Source organism: Botryllus schlosseri, chromosome 1 (assembly GCF_051294905.1).
Source record: "Botryllus schlosseri isolate E-star chromosome 1, Bs_hap1, whole genome shotgun sequence".
Lineage (NCBI taxonomy): Eukaryota > Metazoa > Chordata > Ascidiacea > Stolidobranchia > Styelidae > Botryllus > Botryllus schlosseri.
Window position 1 is genome coordinate 4,718,852 of NC_137236.1, and position 23,239 is coordinate 4,742,090.

The window sequence follows — 23,239 nt, forward strand, 5'->3', positions numbered from 1 at the left end:
GCATGAAATGGATGGCAGCAAGAAACACATATTTACAGAATGACCACAACATTACAATTTGAAACGAAATTGTAAACTATATGCACAGACTGCTAATTACCAGAAAATATGACAAAGGATAATGCACACGAAGCTTAAAATGTAGGTGAAATAAACTATAGCATTAGCTCATCACCAGGGCAAGTTTTTGCTGCAGTTAAATCCGCGGAAAGTTGCATTCATTTATTTATTTTTGACAAAAGTTGCACTAAAAAACACATTTTGCTCAGTTGTCTAAAAAATGTCAATTTACCGTACCAGCTCCCGAAATACCCGTACTTCGGTCCTGATTTACGGTGTTTCAGTCGAATATGGCCGTGTATATCACCAAATCCAAAAATACTTTTATGAATAATCGAAAAAGTTGCAAAATGTTGCATGACAAAAATGGACAAATTTGCAAACAGTTGCACTATAAGATTCCTTCAAACAGCTTAAAACAGCATTCTACATATCTTAGGAGTATTTAGGAAGCTGCCGGAAGCTGTAAAAAAAGTTGCAAAAACTTGCCGTACTCATCACACTGTGATACAAAGATTTGAATATCCACATCAAACGTCTCTGAACAACAGACCCAGCGCAAATTACCACAAAGAAATGTTCATTGAAACTGATTCAGGCAGTGAGAAACAAATTTCAGGCACTAATCATAAGCCGTAATCAAAATATGAAACTGGGAGAAACATTTTCAAACTGAAAAAATTAGGTGAGAAAAACAACGTATACAGAAATTTTATTGTGGCAGAGATAAATGGATATGGACAAGAGGCTTAGTAACACGAAGATACAAGTTCACCACCATTTCTACACACCCGGCACAGTAATTATTTAGCCGGAAAGGTGATTCAAAGATATACCTTAATTTTCCGAATATAGTGCGCCCCCATGTATAATATGCATCCTGAAAATGGCGTGTAAATTCAGGGATATCCTGCACCCATGCATAGTACGCACCTTGTATTCGCAGTACATAAATAATTGTTTTAAGTATATGATGTCGTTCTGTGATGCGATGTCACTGTTGAACAATCATGACATAACCGTCGCTAATCTTAACACAATTATTGGCATTGCTAGCAACACGCTTCTCGCAAATTGGCAGCGCGTTACACTCTATAATACGAAGTACTAAGCACGATGGCTGGAAGTGATGCGCGATTTGAAACAAACATGAAGAAAGGGGTGATTTGAAATTTTTTATCGAGGTAGATTTTTTCAAGGCTTGTTGTACCCATGTATAATACGCAACCCCCCTATTTTAGGGCAAAAAATTTGGTAGAATTTTGAGCATTATACATGGAAAATTGCGGTATGTGTTGAGTGTTGAGTACTCGCACAGATTTGATCGGAATATTAAATCGTATTGATATGATAGAGTAGGCAAGTAACAGCATATTTTAGTATAAGCTATTTCTGTCAATGTTACTGCATCATGTTCGGGATCATCATCACGAGAAAAAAAAGACATGCGTTCCGCTATTCTACTGTAGCCTATGTGTATTTCCATGTCTTGTCAAGTCACCAAGCTGGGTAAACTCTTTTCCGCAAATCTGACATGCTTAGTTTCTGACTACAGTATGTGTATTTTCATGTTGTTTCGAGTTACCAAGCCGGGTAAACGCTTTTCCACAAATCTGACATGCATAGTTTTTGACTCCAGTATGTGTATTTCCATGTCTTTTCAAGTTACTGAGCTGAATAAACGCTTTTCCACAGATCTGACAGTCATAGTTTTTGACTCCAGTATGTGTATTCCCATGACTTTTCAAGTCACAAAGCCGGGCAAACGTTTTTCCGCAAATCTGACATGCATAGTTTTTTACTCCAGTATGTGTATTTCCATGTCTTTTCAAGACATCAAGCTGGGTAAACGCTTTCCCACAGATCTGACACTGATAGTTTTTGACTCCAGTATGTGTATTTTCATGTTGTTTCAAGTTACCAAGCCGGGTAAACGCTTTTCCACAGATCTGACAGTCATAGTTTTTGACTCCAGTATGTGTATTTCCATGACTTTTCAAGTCACAAAGCCGGGCAAACGCTTTTCCGCAAATCTGACATGCATAGTTTTTTACTCCAGTATGTGTATTTCCATGTGTTTTCAAGACATCAAGCTGGGTAAACGCTTTCCCACAGATCTGACACTCATAGTTTTTGACTCCAGTATGTGTATTCCCATGTGTTTTCAAGTTACTGAGCTGAATAAACGCTTTTCCACAGATCTGACAGTCATAGTTTTTGACTCCAGTATGTGTATTTCCATGTCTTTTCAAGTCACAAAGCCGGGCAAACGCTTTTCCGCAAATCTGACATGCATAGTTTTTTACTCCAGTATGTGTATTTCCATGTGTTTTCAAGACATCAAGCTGGGTAAACACTTTCCCACATATCTGACACTCATAGTTTTTGACTCCAGTATGTGTATTCCCATGTGTTTTCAAGTTACTGAGCTGAATAAACGCTTTTCCACAGATCTGACAGTCATAGTTTTTGACTCCAGTATGTGTATTTCCATGTCTTTTCAAGTCACAAAGCCGGGCAAACGCTTTTCCGCAAATCTGACATGCATAGTTTTTTACTCCAGTATGTGTATTCTCATGTGTTTTCAAGTGTCTGTTCAGAGCAAACGCTTTTCCGCAGATCTGACATGCATAGTTTTTTACTCCAGTATGTGTATTTCCATGTCTTTTCAAGACATCAAGCTGGGTAAACGCTTTCCCACAGATCTGACACTGATAGTTTTTGACTCCAGTATGTGTATTTTCATGTTGTTTCAAGTTACCAAGCCGGGTAAACGCTTTTCCACAGATCTGACAGTCATAGTTTTTGACTCCAGTATGTGTATTTCCATGACTTTTCAAGTCACAAAGCCGGGCAAACGCTTTTCCGCAAATCTGACATGCATAGTTTTTTACTCCAGTATGTGTATTTCCATGTGTTTTCAAGACATCAAGCTGGGTAAACGCTTTCCCACAGATCTGACACTCATAGTTTTTGACTCCAGTATGTGTATTCCCATGTGTTTTCAAGTTACTGAGCTGAATAAACGCTTTTCCACAGATCTGACAGTCATAGTTTTTGACTCCAGTATGTGTATTTCCATGTCTTTTCAAGTCACAAAGCCGGGCAAACGCTTTTCCGCAAATCTGACATGCATAGTTTTTTACTCCAGTATGTGTATTTCCATGTGTTTTCAAGACATCAAGCTGGGTAAATGCTTTCCCACAGATCTGACACTCATAGTTTTTGACTCCAGTATGTGTGTTCCCATGTGTTTTCAAGTTACTGAGCTGAATCAACGCTTTTCCACAGATCTGACAGTCATAGTTTTTGACTCCAGTATGTGTATTTCCATGTCTTTTCAAGTCACAAAGCCGGGCAAACGCTTTTCCGCAAATCTGACATGCATAGTTTTTTACTCCAGTATGTGTATTTCCATTTCTTTTTAAGACATCAAGCTGGGTAAACGCTTTCCCACAGATCTGACACTCATAGTTTTTGACTCCAGTATGTGTATCCTCATGTGTTTTCAAGTGTCTGTTCAGAGCAAACGCTTTTCCACAGATCTGACACTTATAGTTTTTGACTCCAGTATGTGTATTCTCATGTCTTTTCAGGTGTCCGGTCAGAGCAAACGCTTTTCCGCAGATCTGACATGCATAGTTTTTGACTCCAGTATGTGTATCCTCATGTGTTTTCAAGTGTCTGTTCAGAGCAAACGCTTTTCCGCAGATCTGACACTTATAGTTTTTGACTCCAGTATGTGTATTCTCATGTGTTTTCAAGTGTCTGTTCAGAGCAAACGCTTTTCCGCAGATCTGACATGCATAGTTTTTGACTCCAGTATGTACAGTTCCATGGGTTTTCAAGTGACCAAGCTGGGTAAACGTTCTTCCGCAGATCTGACATGCATAGATTTTGCTTCCAGTATGGATAGTTCCATGTGTTTTGAGGTCGCCAACCCGCACAAACGATTTTCCACAGATCTGACGGAAGTGATTTTCGACTCCAAGGTGAGCAGTACGTGTATCAGCATGTCTTTTCAAGGGACCGATCGGACCATACTCTTTGCCAATGCCCTTGCGTTCATGATTTTTCAAAAAAGTGTGGGATATTAAATGTTTTTTTAATAAAGTGATTGCAGCAAAGGTTTTTCCACATATCTCACATTCGGTATTTCGATCTATAAGGTGGAATCGCAAGTGAGCTTTCAATCCGTCCTTACGATGGAAGCTCTTTCCACAGATCGAGCACATCTTCCTTGTCATTATTCTGGATTATCTGTATATTACTTTACTTCTTGAAGCATCCCACATCAAACGCTCTCTGCTTGAAAACGAGGATCCAACGATAGCTTGGATGCGCTATTAAATAGTATTATAATTCTAATATTATGGCAACTCAGTCTGAAATACAGAAAGAATTAGCAAAAACGGAGCAGTGTGATGAATAAAAATATCCAAGAATAACAAACTTATGATTTAATATTACTAGTTTAGTAGATTTATTAGGCATTGTGATGATCGGTAACCTGACAATTCAGACGTGTAGTTCCTTATAGATGTTTCACCCAAACTTTGTAGATCACAATTACATTTCAGATTCGCTTTCGGATATTGGTTGCGGGTAGAACATTTGGGACGTTCAGGCTTTCAACTTGATCGTTCGAAAGATTTCAAGTCGAAGTTACCAAACTGTTAATTTACTCTGTCTTCAATAAGTCCCAGGGATGACTGAATATTAGATTCAAAACAGTTTTGAACCAAGTGTGACACCATCAGCCCAGTTTGGCCAGGCGATTGGGAGTCGGAGTGGGCACCATGGCCTTGGTCACGTTAAACACCAGTGGTTCTTCAACGTTTACGACCACTACCCGAATCTGAGTGGCATTATCATCTCGCGACTCAAACCTCACTTATCAAAATGAATGCATGTCTAATGCTAGTATGCTTGACTTTTCACGGGCATGTCTGAAATGGTGAAGATGCAGACGAGCAGCTGTAGACAACGGAGTTCTATGAAACATGATTAATTACAATACCAATAATAATTGTTGATGTCGCTTGATATTCATCATTCAGGGTATTATTTATACACAACTCTACTTTATGAGCATTTTTCTACACACGAACTACTTGCAGCCAATTCTCAAGATCAGGATCACCATGCTTAGTCCTGTCGTTGATCTTTGGAGATTTCTTATGAAATCCATAAATGCCACCGTCTTGTTTTGAAGGCTCCGGGTTGAAATTCATTCAAAGTTAATTGAACTGATTTGCCGACAGTAAAGGCACTGGTATCAATCCACCAAAGATGCATGTGCATGAGGGGTCGACGAGGGTCGGTGGCGGTCTGAAATGGGTACGCAAAGATAAAAAGGTCGAGAACCACTGATCTAATAGGAATGCATCTCTGTTTCTTAGACCGATCAAGTGCTTACATGATGCAGTGCTCACCATTACGAACTTTCATGTACAATTTAAATAGAATGGATATAGTTTATGCTTTTAAATTTTCACGGACATGTAACCGAGTAGTGTATTGTACCATATCAATTTGTTTCAACATCTCGAGGCTTCGTATTCGATCCTCTATTTTGGCTGATAATAACAGACTGTATAGCATGTGGCAATACAGTTACTCTCGTATTATTTAGCAGTTCCGCGTGTTGGTGAGCGATACAATGCCTCTTTGTATATATAGTTTACAATATATTTGTTATTTGATTTAAGATGAATGGTCATTTTGGTCAATTATTCTGTTTTTCACACACTCAGCAAAATGTAATGACTTTACATCATCACTCATAGTTCGAAAATTCAATTTGACTTGAATCATGACATGAGTCGTGAGTTGATTTGACTCGAGTAACCTCCAAAAACGAGTGACTTGAATTGACTCGAGTCATCTTCGAAAATCGATTGACCTGACTTGACTCGACTCAATATTTGCAATGACTCAAGGTGACTCGTGACTCGAACATAGAGGCTTGATCCCTACACTGGCTCTCATTTTATTTCTTATCTGCCGCCTGGTTCTATTGAAAATGCTTCAGGAGAACGTTATCGTGTGAATCGAGTTGCTTGCTGTACACATATTTCCATAAGTATGAGAATGAGCTGTGATTTGATATGAAGTTAAATTGATTCAACTACAAAGTTTTCACGAATTCTGTATCGGTAAGTCCAAGTCTAATCTAATTTGGAAATTTGAAAAATGTGTAGCTAGCTAGCTAACTTTAAAAAAGCTGAAAATTTCTAGTTGTCCAAGTCTGCCCTAAACCCATTACAAACACAATAAATTTTAACATGTTCGCCGGAAATTCTTATTGATGAAGGTCATATTGTTGTGAATAGAAAAGGACCCAAAAGTGGTGCATGGATCCCGACACTGGCTACAATTGACAGCAGAACTAAACTACATGATTTTAGTACACACAGTTCAAACTACAAAGAGGGGACAGTGCCTGAAAATCCTAGTTTCCAAATTGGTTCCCTTTCTATAAGCATCATTTCATTTTGAATGGCATTTTACCATATTTTACCATATATAATGAAAAGCTATGCATATCACTTTTTGAATTCCCCGGGCCATTCAATACGATTTCAATAAGTTTCATTCCAATTAACTTAGTGACCACATGAGTCACCCCATTAGTAATCAGTAGATCTGAATCGAGTATTATGCTTCGAAGTCAAGTTGGGTATTCGAGTATCCTTCATTGTGACGACATGAGTATAAGAGAGATGTGTTAAGTTCAGACATGTACCGTTTATGCGATCACGGAGTGTATAATGCTAGTTTTCCATCACAATAAAAACAACCTGTGATTTTAGACCATAGCCATTTCATTCAATTTTTCACAACCATTCGTGTTTTCAATCCTTCCACAGAAAAAAGAGTATAAAAACTAATTCTCGTTGGTAAGTTACCTCTTAGTGGCAAGGATCATATGATTTTGAGACTAGAAAAAACCATCCTTTATTATCCTTATCAACTCATTAAAATCCTGGTGCACACTAGGCCACTACCCAGCCCTATCACTAGCGCTTTCAGATCATCTTTGGACCTCGCCAAAAATTTAGCATCACGGGACCCAAATATTTTTTTGGTTTCATAAGGCTTAGTTGACTCTGCAACTGAAGATGGAATTTCCAATTGGAAATAGTATTATCTTTCATAATCCAACATTTCGTACCCTACTACTTCTATGGGTTGGAATTGAGGCATATGCATCGTTTAATATTTTTGTAGACAACCTAATAATTCCATGTGGAAGCCAGTACAATTTCAATGAAATTTTTGATTGTTGCCGAAAATCAATAATATTCTACCTTAATAGCTTTCTTTTGAAATACTGGGCCATTTCATCAACTAGCAAGTAAAATTTTGAAAACAAAATGGATTTTTTGACAACCCCAGCAGTCAGTCTACTATACACAGCCCAAATAATATAACACTGTAATACGAGCAGGAATGTTGGCAGCATCCCAAATATATATCTTCTAGAACAGTAGTTCTTCAAACTTTTCAAGACACTACTCCTTGGTCAGTATTAATAACTTTCACCACCCACTTATCATCAAATCAAAAGGCAAGGTATTTTGAAAGCTATAACTGTTTATAGCAGTGCTTCTTGACATTTTCTAACTAACCTGGCTATCACATACACATACAACAGTCTGCAAGACTTCGGCAAACCACAAAACCAAAATTTATCTCATCACCCAACTGATGCATTACTATAGAAGACTAGAGCGCAAAATCAACTGTGCATAAACAACAATGTGAAAATTACAGAACCATTAATAAAAGATTTTCACAGAAAAAGAAAAAAATATTAATGAAGATTTACTGCAAATAAGGGCGACTTCTGCTGTGTGGGTCTGGTGTATGTCTTGACGCCAGCGTACCCCCGAGACTAGCTCAGCGTGACCCTGGGGTTCATGTGATTGAAAAAAAATTGATATCGGACTACACATATAAATTACTAATACCGTAATTTTCCGAATATAGTGCGTCCCCATGTATAATACGCACCCTTAAAATGACGTGTAAATTCTGGGAAAAAGCCTGTACCCCTGTATAGTACACACCGTGCATTCGCAGTACATAAATAGTTGTGTTCTAGTACGCGATGTTCTATTTTGCAATGTCACTCTCGAACAATCATGACATAACCACCGCTAATCATAATACAATTAACGTCATTGTCTCTAAATGAGAGTAAGATAGTAGCCAAAGCCTGCGAGGCCAGCGACACATGACATTTTGCGCAAGAGGCCTTTTACAATTACAGATGCGATTGCTCAGGCCAACGGTTATGTCGGGCGCACCAATCCTGTTGGGGATGCGACTGATTACGCAAACGATGATATCTTGCGCACATGGCCTCTTGTGTATGCAAGAGATCGCGTACTGTGCAGAATACTCTTGTTAATTGGCAACATGCTTTTTGTTAATTGGCAACGCGCTTGTCTATTTGGCAGCGCGTTACACTCTATAATACGAATTACGGGTTACGATGGCTAGAGATGATGCGCGATGGGAAACAAACATGAAGAAAGGTGTGATTTCAAGTTTTTGATCGAGGGAGATTTTTTCAAGGCTTGCTGTACCCATTTATTATAGTACGCACCCCCTATTTTAGGTCAAAACATCGGTAAAATTTTGCGCATTATACATGGAAAATTACGGTACTTGGAAGGCAAATTGCGTTGAGAGCAACAACCATTTTTCAGGCTCTTGAATATTCAGTTAAGAATATCATGTAGCGTCAGCAATCAAGGCTATTTACTCTGCACATTGTTTGGAATGCAGCGACCAAGACAATAAGCTTTGTACCATCGATATACATTTCAGTACAGTGGTTCTTGAACTGGGGGCGCGAAAACGAAGTTTACCGGATTTTTTTTCGCGCTTCGCGCGATTTAATCTCGGCCTGTGGTTGCTGCCCTGTGTATTCTCAGACTTTGATATTTCAGAATTCTCTCATCAACAGCTATAACCTTCCATGCCATCAAATTTTCACTATCATAAATGGAGGCGTGCTTAAAGAAGTTTGACAAACACTGTTTGAGAGTCTTAGAAAAACAGGAATAGGGGTTTATAGAGATTTAAAAATGTATCTGGTTTAACATTGTTTCGAATCATGGCAGCAAATAGATATACCGTCACTTTTTCATTACCTAACATCAACACATTCACTGAGCAGCATTTATTAACAATGTAATTTAGAAATAAAATCAAAATACGCTGGGGAATATAGCTTTAATTTTTCAGTTGGCCCGCCAACGTATTTTCTACTTCTCATTTGGCCCGCGGAGGAAAATAATTGCCCACGCCTGTTCTAAAGTGTCAATGAAGACGACCCACCTTTGGCGCATTTTAACAAGCAAAAGCTTGTTTTGTTCCGACTCCAGTGAGTTTAGAGCATTTAGCAAATCCACCTTCTCCAAGAAATGGACATTTTGTGTATAGTTCCCTCCCAGTAAAGTCATCACAACTGAATTCGGAGATCTCTTTCACAGCAAGTTACACATTTTAAGATATTATCGTGAAATCAAAACCAATTTAATCTGCAAAATGCATTATCGTTCATTAGCATGCTGGCAGCAGACTAATACAAGCTACTGGATGTTGAAACTGCACAATAGGGCTGTTCAAAAATAAATTTTTCTTCTTGATTACAGCCATTCAGGCATTGTCAGGTTACCTTAAAAACGCCGCACACCAAATTTGGTTCAATTCTAACATGGATAAGGCTCCGCAGATCCAATTAAAATTTCTAATTTATAAAGTAAAATTTAAAAAAAAATTCAAATTTTTCTGTCAGCCTCATGAAATTATTGAGCTGTCTTCAGAGACGATGCAAAACAAATTTGACTCAATTCCAACAAGTAGAAGCAGAGTTATTTGAGTTTTTTGTTGACAATCAACGGATTATCTCCGATCAAGGATAATCCGAGGATTATGAACGAAAAACTCAAATACCTCAGCTTTTACGGGATAGAATCGAGCCGAATTGTATCATATCAATTTGTAAGTAGGTATGTATTGCATCTTATCAATTCGTTTCTCTATTCTCTATTTGGGCTATAAACTGAGGCTATGCAATTACTTACGTAGTTGCATTTCTACGTATATGTGAGCGATACAGCTATTTCTTGCGTACGTATATTTAACTTCATATTCGTTCATCGGTTCAGAATCAATGACCACTCAATCTGCATTTCAGACAGCTAGCAACATGCAATGGTGTAAGCATGCCTCATACTTCCAAAAGACAACTTGACTTGAAATATGACTTGACTCGTGACTCGACTTGACCCGACTTGACTCGAGTCACCTTCGAAAATCGATTGACTTGACTTGACTCGAGTCAAAATGTGCAATGACTCGAAATGACTCGTGACTTGAAAGTAGTGACTTGATCCCAACACTGGTAAGAATTGAACCAAATTTGGTATGCAGGCTTTGTAATGGTAACCTGACAATTTAATCAGTGAATGGCTGGAATCCGGGAAAAAAAAAGTTATTTTTGAACAGCCCTACTGCACAAGTAAGTCTGATTGAACGACGTTTGAAAATTAGTGATTAACGAAAACACAACTCAATGGACTTGATTACAAAGTAACTCATTCACCATATTTTATCGGAATGAGATTGGCTTTCCAAATGAACATCAGTACAAAATTACTGCAGAATCAGACAGACAGAACTACCACTATACAGGATAAACGAAGCATTTGCTAGCTATAGCAATGGCTGCAAGATCATCACACAAACGAAAACCTATCACGACGATTTTCAAAAAATGTAGAACGCTTGTCAAAAAATGTAAATCAATACTCAAAAATGTTGAACAATAGTTTTCACTATCATGTTGACCAGTGTTAATGCAATAGGTTGCATGAGTATCGTAAAATGTACATGGAAAATACGTAAGCTCATGCAGTATGATAGTCAGAGATATGTAGTAATACATTCACTCATGTACTCGATAATGTCCAGCTCCAGGCGTGAAACACACGTAAATCGGCATCGCTATGAATTTGCAACTCTTTGAGATTCGATAAGTCACCAATTATGTGATCCTAGATTCGCACATTGGTGATTTATCATAATTACATATTCTAGGTAAAAGTGAGTTTTTAATTGAAAGAATACTGGTACTGGAGGTCATTTCAAAATCTTCATACCCTTTTTTCACTTGACCTTGCGTGACTTTCGAACTCAACATGTTAATCCATATGATACTTGATCTTGGCCGTTTCAGAAAGTTTCAGATTTATGATGATGGTTATCCATATGCAAATTGAGGGTACCCTTCTCAGTGAACACTTTACTACATATAGCACATTATGTATGATTTATTCCAGCATGCACATCCATATGACGTTTGAGGTGACCCTCCCGAGTAAATGCTTTGCCACATATAGCACATGTATGACTCTTTATTCCAGCATGCACTTCCATATGACAATTGAAGTTACCCTTCTGAGTAAATGCTTTATCACATATAGCACATGTATGATTTTTGATTCCAGCATGCTTATCTATATGAAACTTGAGGGTAGCCTTCTCAGCGAATGCTTTCCCACAGATATCACAAACATGATTTTTGATGCCAGCATGCATATTCATATGAAGCTTGAAGTTACTCTTCTTTGCGAATGCCCTACTACATATAGCACATGTATGACTCTTTATTCCAGCATGCACTTCCATATGACAATTGAAGTTACCCTTCTGAGTAAATGCTTTATCACATATAGCACATTCATGTTTTTTGATGGCAGCATGCATATCCATATGAAGCATGAAGTTACTCTTCTGTGTGAATGCTTTATCACATATAGAACATGTATGATTTTTTATTCCAGCATGCCTATCCATATGCAACTTGAGGGCACACTTCTGAGTGAATGCTTTACCACATATAGCACATGTATGATTTTTGATTCCAGCATGCTTATCCATATGCAACTTGAGGGTACACTTCCGAGTGAATGCTTTACCACATATAGCACATGTACGATTTTTGATTCCAGCATGCTTATCCATATGCGACTTGAGGTGACCCTTCTGAGTGAATGCTTTACCACATATAGCACATGTATGATTTTTGATTCCAGCATGCTTATCCATATGCAACTTGAGGGTACCCTTCTGAGTGAATGCTTTACCACATATAGCACATGTATGATTTTTGATTCCAGCATGCTTATCCATATGCAACTTGAGGTGACCCTTCTGAGTGAATGCTTTACCACATATAGCACATGTATGATTTTTGATTCCAGCATGCTTATCCATATGCAACTTGAGGTGACCCTTCTGAGTGAATGCTTTACCACATATAGCACATGTATGATTTTTGATTCCAGCATGCTTATCCATATGCACCTTGAGGTGACCCTTCTGAGTGAATGCTTTATCACATATAGCACATGTATGATTTTTGATTCCAGCATGCTTATCCATATGCAACTTGAGGGTACACTTCCGAGTGAATGCTTTACCACATATAGCACATGTATGATTTTCGATTCCAGCATGCTTATCCATATGCAACTTGAGGGTACACTTCCGAGTGAATGCTTTACCACATATAGCACATGTATGATTTTTGATTCCAGCATGCTTATCCATATGCAACTTGAGGTTACACTTCCTAGTGAATGCTTTACCACATATAGCACATGTGTGATTTTTGATTCCAGCATGCTTATCCATATGCAACTTGAGGTGACCCTTCTGAGTGAATGCTTTACCACATATAGCACATGTATGATTTTTGATTTCAGCATGCTTATCCATATGCAAATTGAGGGTACTTTTAAGAGTGAACGCTTTACCACATATAGCACATGTATGATTTTTGATGCCAGCATGCATATCCATATGCACCTTGAGGGCACATTTAAGAGTGAATGCTTTACCACATATAGCACATGTATGATTTTTGATTCCAGCATGCTTAACCATGTGCCCTTTGAGGGTATCCTTCGCAGTGAATGCTTTCCCGCATATATCACATACATGATTTTTGATGCCAGCATGCATATCCATATGAAGCTTGAAGTTACCCTTCTGAGTGAATGCTTTACCACATATAGCACATGTATGATTTTTGATTCCAGCATGCTTAACCATGTGCAACTTGAGGGCACCCTTCTCAGTGAATGCTTTACCACATATAGCACATGTATGATTTTTGATTCCAGCATGCTTAACCATGTGCCCTTTGAGGGTATCCTTCGCAGTGAATGCTTTCCCGCATATATCACATACATGATTTTTGATGCCAGCATGCATATCCATATGAAGATTGAAGTTACCCTTCTGAGTGAATGCTTTACCACATACAGCACATGTATGATTTTTGATTCCAGCATGCCTATCCATGTGCAACTTGAGAGTACCCTTCGAAGTGAATGCTTTCCCGCATATTTCACATACATGATTTTTTATGCCAGCATGCATATCCATATGAAACTTGAGGGCACCCTTCCGACTAAATTCTTTACCACATACATCACATTCAACATTTCTAATACCAACACGCATATTCATAAGATGTTTGCGGTTACTATTCCCGTTAAATGCTTTCCTATAGATATCGAATCGACATTCTTTAAAGTCGTGATCAATAGTAGAAACTTGATCCACAGCATGCTTTTCTTCATGACACTACAGAAAAGACCCACAGATTTTTAGCATTTCATCATAGTTCAACTACACTATCGCCACATCTGCAATGCAGGGAAGTGTGGAACTATTTTAAACAAAGAGCATTATAAGATTGTAGACATAGCAATAACTATAATGATAGAGTACAACATACAAAACTACACGACTATACTATACGACATGAAAATAAGAAAGAGGTCTCAAGTTCAGACATGTAGTGTTTATGCGAGCATTAAGTGTTATGCCAGTTTTAAATCACAATAAAGATAACAATTTCATTCAATTTTTGACAACAATTCTCCACAGGATAAAATAGCATCGAAACTATAATTCTCGTTGGTAAGTTACCTCTTAGTGGCAAGGATCATATGATTTCGCAACTCAAAAATCCATCCCCTATTGCCCTTATCAAATCATTAAAATCCCTGTGCCCACTACCCAGCCGCAGCAATCACTACTGTAGCGCTTTTCTTATCATCTTTAGCGTTTACCAAAGATTTAGCATCGCGGGACCAAAATATTGTTTTTCGTTTCATAAGGTCTAGTTAACTCTGCAACTGTGCAGTAATACAGGCTCATGAATCCAATCAATACAGTTTTAAAGACGGAATTTCCTATCTAAAATATTATTATTCCTCATAATCCAACATTTCCCACCATACTACTTCTAGGCCTATGGGTTGAATTGAGGCATATGCATGCATCATTCATTATTATTTGTAGGCAACCTAATAATTTCATGTGGGAACAAGTACAGTTTCAATAAAAATTTTGATTGTAGTCAAAATCAATAATTTTCTACCTTAATAAGCTTTTTTAACAACTTGGCAATTTCATCAACTAGCCAGTAAAATTTGAAAACAAAAGTGATTCTTGAAGAATCCCATCAGTCAGTCCACTATACACAATCACACATACCTAATAATATAAAACTGTAGTACGAGAAGGAACGTTGGCAGCCTCTTAAATGTAGGTATATCTTCTAGAACAGTAGTTCTTCCACTTCTCAAGACACACCTCATCGGTCAATATTTGAAATTTTCACCACCCAATAAACATCAAATCAAAAGGCAGGGTATTTTGAAAGCTACAGCTCTTTATAGCAGTGATTCCTGACCTTTTCTAACTAACCTGGCGAGCCCATAAGATAATCTGCAAGCCTTCAGGAAACCACAAAATTTACCTCTTCACGAAGACCAAAATCTATTACATTACACAACTGATGCATCACTATAGAATACTAGTGCGAAAGATCAGCAGTGCATAAACAACAACGTCAAAATTACAGAACCATTTATGCAGTATGCACATTGCACATTTACAAGTTTACGAAACAGATGATTAGCCTACAAATTGGAAATCACGTATCAAATCAGTAATTTGTCTCCAACATAAAATACTACGGGATTTTGGGCTACTCTTCTGGCATCCCCTATTAACGCTCGAAAATCCTTACTGGAGTGAATGACGATGATGCGCAGTAATGAATTCCAATTAGCATGCATAATTGCATACTCCATAACACTGTCCAATTTCGCGGCCCGATTAAAGAACTGTCACAAAAAAACGAGTAACCGTAATTTTCCAAGTATAGTACGCCCCCATGTATAATGCGCAGTGCGAACCCCTAACATAGCGTGCAAATTCTGGGGAAAAGCTTGTACGTACCCATGTATAGTACGCACCCTGCATTTCAGTACATGATTAGTTCCGATTTAGTATATGATTCTTTTCTGTTTTACGATGTCACTGTTGAACAATCATGGCATAACCATCGCTAATCATTATATAATTAACGGAATTGTCTTCAAGCGATAGTTAAGGCTAGCGAAACGGCATATTGAGCACAAGACCTATTACAGATGCGATTGCTAATCATTATACAATTAACGGTATTGTCTCTAAATGATAGTAGATAACAGCCTAAGCATGCGAGACCGGCGGCGATATAGTTTTAGGCACACGACGCCTATTACAGATTGCGATTGCTCAGACTAACGGTTTTATCGTGCGCGCCAGGTCTGTTGGAGATGCGACTGATTACTCAAGCGATTATATCTTGCGCACATGGCCTCTTGTATATGGATATGTGACTGTTCAGGGCTGTTGTTGGCGCGATTAACTAGCGAGAATTACCGCGCGCGATTGCCTATGAGCGGGTACATGGACATATCAGCATGCGACACAATAGCAAGCGACATTTGAGCATGCGACACTTGAGCATAGCGACTTTTGGTCATGGCGACTCGTGGGCATGTAGACATATCAGCACAGGGACATATTAACATGAGGACATATTAGCATGGGGACACATAAGTATAGGGACACACGAGCATGGATAAACGTGAGCATAGGGACACATCAACATGGTGACAATTTAATAAGTGCCACTTGAGCATGGTGACACATGAGCATGCGATACATGAGCCTTTACGACACATGAGCATGGGTACACAAGAGCATGGGCACACATGCGCATATGGACACATGGGCATGGGGACATAAGATCAAAGGTGCATATGGGCATGGGTCACGTACGCATGCGACACATGAGCATGCGACACGTCTACATGCAGACACTTGAGCATGCGACACGTGGATATGCAGACACTTGAGCATGCGACACTTGGGCATGCGACATTTGGACATGGGACACGTAGATATGCAGACACTTGAGCATGCGACACTTGGGCATGCGGCACTTGAGCATGCGACACTTGAGCATGCGACACTTGAGCATGCGACACTTGCGTGTCTTAAGCGACTTTTGAGCATGCGACACTTGAGCATGTGACCGTATAGATTTGTCCGAAAAGCTCCAAATATCACGGTAAAGCGATAAAGGTTGTCATTGCTCCACATATATTGGAATCGTTTACACGTATCAGACGAACTGAAAGAATATATCCTTTTGTGAGACGAAAGCGATTGCAAATTAAATTCGCATTTCGACACGGGACTTATTATATTATTTTAGTTTTACGTGTCGTGGGTGGGTAGGGGGAACATTAGGGTCGGAGGTGGGTTAGGGTTAGGATTAGCGTTAGCTTAGGGTTAGGATTAGGGTTAGTTTAGGTTAGGGTTATGATTAGGGTCCATGTTGGGGTTAAGGTTTCCCAAGAATAGGGATGGGGGATGGATATTAGGGTTGGTTAGGGTTAGGATTAGAGTCAAGGTATCCCAAGATTAGGGTTGGGGTGATGAGTATTAGGGTTGGTTAGGGTTAGGGTTAAGGTATCCCAAGATTAGGGTTGGGGGTTACGAGCATTAGGGTTGGGAGGGGGGATATTAGGGTTGGTTAGGGTTAGGGTTAAGGTATCCCAAGATTAGGGTTGGGGGTTATGAGTATTAGGGTTGGGAGGGGGTATATTAGGGTTGGTTAGGGTTAGGGTTAAGGTTAAGGTATACTAAGATTAGGGTTAAGAGTTAGGGTTATGGTTAGGATTAGGCTTCGCGTTAGGGTTGCGGTATCCCAAGATTAGGGTTGGGGTGATGGGTATCAAAGTTGGGAACGGGGATATTAAGGTTGGAGGAGGGGAGATATATCATTTTCGGACTGGTATAAATCCATGATTTTGACGCTAGTTAACTACACACTAAGAAATGACAAATGCTCAAGTGTCGCATGCTCAAATGTCGCATGCTCAAGTGTCGCATGCTCAAGTGTCGCATGCGCAAGTGTCCGCATGCTCATTTGTCACCATGCTAACATGTCACCATGCTCATATATCACCATGCACAAGTGTCAACATGCTGAAGTGTCCCAATGGTTATGTGCCCCCATGCTCACTTGGCACCATGCCCATGTGTAACCATGTTGATTAGTCCCCATGCTAATGTGTAACCATGCTCAAGTGTCGCATGCTAATATGTATCCATGCCCATGTGTCCCCTTGCTCATGTTTCACCATGCTGATATGTCCCCATGTGCATGTGTCCCCATGCTCATGTGTCCCTATGCTCATGTGTTACCATGCTAATGTGTCCTCATGCTATAGCGTCGCATGCTAAACTGTCGTTTTTCATTGTGTCGCATGCTCATATGTCGGGCAACCCTATGAGCGATCTAATTTTGCTCGCGTACAAACGGCAAACCAACTCTGCAGGAGATCGCGTGCTTGTGTACAAGACTCTATTGGCCACACGCTCCCCGCTAATTGGCAGCGCGTTACACTATAATACGAATTACTGTACGCGATGGCTGAAAGTGATGCGCGATTGGAAACAAACATGAAGAAAGGAGGGATTTCAAGTTTTTCATCGAGGGAGATTCTTTTCAAGGCTTGTTGTACCCAAGTATAATACGCACCCCCATATTTTAGGGCAAAAATCGTGAAAATTTTGCGCATTATACATGGAATATTACGGTATTTGCTCATCCGATTCATAGCAACGATGAGATGGAATTTCTCGGCTCGTGCCCGTCATATCGACATGTGCAACGGAAATACATAGTCACGGGGCCTACGATAACTTAAGTTATCGTAGGCCCCGATAGTCATCATTATTTTCGAGTCGTATACAATTGGCCAACAAGGTTGTGCTGATGATGAAATTACGGGTCTGCCGAATACCCACAATTCACAGGCATATTTCGCATAATGATGTTCGACATTCATGTACGAAAATTGAACATTGAACATACCACTGGTCTGCTGTTAAATTCCCAGGAACATGATTAGTTGGAAAAAGATGATAAGTTGGATAAAGAAGCGCCAAAGAGGAACATATTCTTAATCTCGCGAAGGCCTGCTGTTCAATTATGTGAACTCAACAGATATGGTTGTTGCATATATATTAGCATCTTATGAAACACGTCGGAGCCGGAGCTACCCCTCATATAACTGGCTCGAGTTCCGGCTCCGGCTGAATTTTATGTAGAGCTCCGGCTCCAGCTCCGGTAAAAATGCATGGCTCCGGGGCTCCGGCTCCAAAGCCCTGATGCTACGATACGACTATTGGAGTTTTCAATCCTTTCGAAGTGGAAAATAGTATTATTTATAACTATAATTCTCATTGAGAAATCATATTCAAGTGGCAAGGATCATATAACATCGGTACTCGAAATAACCATCCTTACTATTCGACTCAAATCACAAGAACTAATACCGATTCAGAATAAATTATCGTATACTGTGCAATGGTACTGGTTCGCCTCAGTACTGTAGTGCTTTTCAGATAATCTTTGGAGCTTAACAACAATTTCACACCGTGAGACCCAAATATTATTTCTAGTTTCATAAGACATAGTTAACTATGCAACTGTGGGATGATACAGGCTTAGGAACCTGCTCAAGCCAGTTCTAATTCTGATAGAATTTTATGTCGACCAAATTATTTGGAAAGCAGAGTTTCGTAATCTTTACTAACTTGACGAATCAATACAATAATCTGCAAGTCTTTATCGTAAAACTCCTCATAGATTGGAACATTTATTAGCAAACACAGAAATTTACTTTCAAATGTTGTTCATTCTGATTAACGGTAACATCCTACAAAATGTGTCGTAATGGAGCAACTAACTTGCATACAAATCTTTAGTTCTCAGATTTAAAAAAATGCATATTTTGCAGTGCATATAGCTTGGCTTCAAACCAAAATATCTACCAAGCTCTCCGCTCTTTCGAAAATATCTCCGAGAAAAAATTAAAAGCCAGACTTGGACAACTAGCAAAATATTAGCTTTTCCAAAATCGACTAGAAATACAATTATAGCTTTACCATGTTTTTCAAATATGACTAGTAATAGAACTGTAGCAGGCAGCTTTTTTCTGAATTGACCTATTATTAGATTTTTTAGCTTTATCGAATTAGATTATCATTGGAATGATAGCTAATCAGGTTTTTCAAAATTATGTTCAAAGAATTAGGCTACTAAATTTTCGAAAACCTGAATATAGAATCAAGTTCAGTTAATATATCAAATCAGCGTTCATTCTCATAAGCATGGTAATGGCATATGTCTCTACACCGAACTCGGTTCGTTCCTCACTATACGGTTTTCCTGAAGCATTTTCAGGAAACCATGAATTGCATTAGAATTAAAATGAGAGCATGGAAACATTACACAAATTAGATTAGAATTAGATTAACGACATTACCGTCTCATTAGTCTAGTCAGACAACTAGAATGATCTAGTTGTCCAAGTCTGTTGTAGCACCAAAGCCTCTATTAAACACGCAGTCACCCAAGTAAGCCAACCTCACGAGCCGATGTTAAGACTCGCTGTGAACTCAGTTGCATTCTAATTCATCATTCCTACAAGAATGGTATTGTCGCATTAAAAATAGTATCATCAAATGGTAATGGCTCGCATAATTATACAGATTCACAATAAGGAGTTATTTGTATTTCAAGAGAAATTCTGCTTGCAATAATAGCTGATTGTGTTACTTGCAACAAGTTCAATCACTGGCGTATGGCAGTAATGATATAACTCTTGGTATCAGAGGGTGTATGATTACAGTATTTGAAAAAAACATCTCTCTCTACTCTATACTAAAATGATTGCGATTGATGCTCGATTCAGATTCCAGTACCCGAATAATAGTGACCAACCGCACTGGTGACATTAGCTGCAACAACATGACACAATAGAACACTGGTATCACAATTTTCCGTTCAAAAATGACAACACATATTTCTAGTTCTGGCTTCGTTTTTTTAAATGCACAACCAAAACTAGAACTGCTCCATACTCAAAATCATCAACTAGAACTGCTTGGAAAAACAGTATCTAGTTGATCGTCAACTAACTAGATTGGTATTTGGAACAAGTCTGCGCTCTCTCTCTCTTTATCTCTCTCTCTAGGCATGCCTGGAACACAATGTGAGGTAGTGGCGAAATCAGCAAATTAGCAATCAGTGTTAGGCAAGTTGCTGCAACATGAAGATGTCATGGACGAGATTCTAGAAACCTGGCAGCCTGAGTCATGCAAGGCATTATTATACCAATACAAAACATAACACATAGCAAGCTATCAGGATGAGCCTCACTTGTACTGGCCGGCAATTTTCCAAAATACTCACGTAACAATATCTGTGCTACTGTTATTACTACACGCGCGCTTTTGTATCGCTTTCGGAAGTGCCGCATATCGATTTTACAATCCGGCACACCCTACAAATTACAGACACACCTCCATCACACCCATTTACTGGCAAAACATCACCGAGATTGAACACGGTAAGCGCAGGGGTCGGCGACATGATTTGTCATGGCACGCCGACTGATTTGATGCACACGACGTCTTATTATTACCTTCATTGTTGCAAATCAGTATCAGTTTAGGAAGAATTTTCATCATTTCAAAACACAGCAAGGCTGCGATATAATGAAGAGATGAGAAGATGTCGAAACGACGTGGATTAGTCTTTGAAATCAGATCCCAGCTGCGCCTGCCTTGGCGATATAAATAAGTGGTATGCGTATGAACTGGACACTGGATGAAAAATAAGAAATAACAAAAACGATAAGTAAAGAAAATGAGTGACCGTAATGTCGATAAGCGAGGTTGATGTGTCAGAGCAACTACGGTTAAACTTTATGGCTCACAAGTATTTAATCGGCAAAAAATGATTGCGTTTCAACTTGCTAGGGTAGTGATGGTGAGCGTCGGCACCATCCAGGCAGGCAACCCGGATTGATTCCCGCCGTCGGAGGTTAACCTAGGCTCCTCGTCCCCGCCAGTGCCGATGAAGAAAGAAAATGAGCAAGCAATAGCTTCGGAAAAATGACCGACGAAGACAGAATAACATCGAAGAAGACTATGATGTGACATCTGGCACTAGGTCGAGGTGGATACCAGTTCAAGAGTAATCGACTGATTGGTCGTTCGGCATCTGTTCATTACATCGCATTGTGTGTCTTGTATATCGCGTTCTACATTGTGTGTGTCTTGAGCAGATCAAAATATAATCTGTCGATTGATTAATTGGAATGTGGACTGACTTGACGACTGTCGGATAACCGGCTGACGGCGAGATGCTGTTCCACACTATAGGTCCGGGTCCATTTGCTACCATCGTTTACTTTTTTATTTTCCTTTTTAAACTTACATTTTTTACCGCCTGACAGTGTAGAGCAGGTATGTCGAACTAAAATGGGGTATTTCCACTTCATTAGCTTCCCTGTCAGCTTAGTGGGTTACCCACATGCTACCCCATTAAATACCTCTGTAATATGGGGCCAAAAAGTTACGGGACCCGTTTGGTTTCCCAACTTGATTACCACATTTCATCCCAGCTTTGTTACCTTGTGGTACCCAAGTAGCCGTGCTACCTGGGAGCCGAATAGGTTGGCTGGTCTATATAAATTATAGTTATCTATAGTAATCTAGAGTCTGTCTGTCAGCCGTCAGTAACATCGGATGCAGCAACGAAAACATATAGATGCTACCGTGCCGGCTTGTGCACTTGAACGCACGTTGCTCCATGCCATAATGCTTTGTAACACTCTACAGCAGACCTGGGCAAAGTGCGGCCCGCGAAGCCATTCTGTGCGGCCCGTGAAAGGTTGCTCGGAATTCGTAATATAAAACTTGCTTTTTAAATGTTGACTCGTGGACCAAAACCATATGCTGTAAGTAAACAGACAATTCGTTGACTTTGAAGCCTGTCCAGTGTTCATTAATATGCCAAGATTACGCGGCCTACGTACCTTACATGCATAATCCAGATTCAAAATAAAGGCAATGTGGCTAAGTATGAGTAGCAATACTCTACTCTGCTGTTAAATTATAGTTGTATATAGTTAAATCCCCAGGAACATGGTTAGTCGGAAAAGGTAGCGCCAAATAGGAACAGATCCCTAATTTCGTGAAGGCCTACTGTTGAATATATGAACAATTAACATTGAACACAGTAGATATCGTTATTGCAATGTTGCATATATAATAGCATCTTATGAAATACGTCGGAGCCGGAGCTCCTCCTCAAATAACTGGCTCCAGCTCCGGCGAAAATGCCAGTGTTGGGATAACTCGAGTCATGACTTGACTCGAGTCACCTTTTTCGAATGACTTGACTTAACTCGAGTCACTTTGCTAAAATGACTTGACTTGACTTGACTCGACGTATCAGAAATATGGATTGACTCGTGACTCGGAGAAAAATTCACGAGTCAATTTCAAGTCATCAATTAATCGGTGTCGATAAAAATCACTGAATCTTGCAAACGTTTGTGTAACCGTGAGAGCGACCAATCATTTAATGATCGTGCGTTTTAGTGATCCTCCATTGTTCTCTCACAAATAAATTGACCGCAAACGACATGATCGAAGCTTATAGCTTACGTTGTCGTAGACCAGGGGTTCTCAACCCGCGGCCCGCAGAGGTCTATTTTGCGGCCCGTGGCCTCTTTCGTTACGAACGCAATTACTACTGGCCCAGCATTGTTGCATATTGATTTAGCTACTTAGCTCTCGTATCGCACAGTCGGTGTTTCGTTTGAATACCCATTCTTTGACGTGTTCTGGTCTCTTGATATGTTCTCGAGTTTAGATT

General features: G+C 39.4%; 2 protein-coding genes across 3 annotated transcripts in view; both read right to left on the reverse strand.

Annotated features, from left to right (window-relative positions):
- The window catches only part of LOC145436146 (serine/threonine-protein kinase PLK1-like), a 992,061-nt gene that overhangs the window by 374,200 nt on the left and 594,622 nt on the right, over positions 1–23,239 (reverse strand). The gene's annotated exons all lie outside the window — the stretch shown is intronic.
- On the reverse strand, positions 1,428–5,950 carry LOC145437782 (uncharacterized). The gene has a single exon (XM_080315425.1). The coding sequence runs from the start codon at positions 4,305–4,307 to the stop codon at positions 1,599–1,601; it is 2,709 nt and encodes a 902-aa protein (XP_080171551.1). The 5' UTR covers positions 4,308–5,950; the 3' UTR covers positions 1,428–1,598.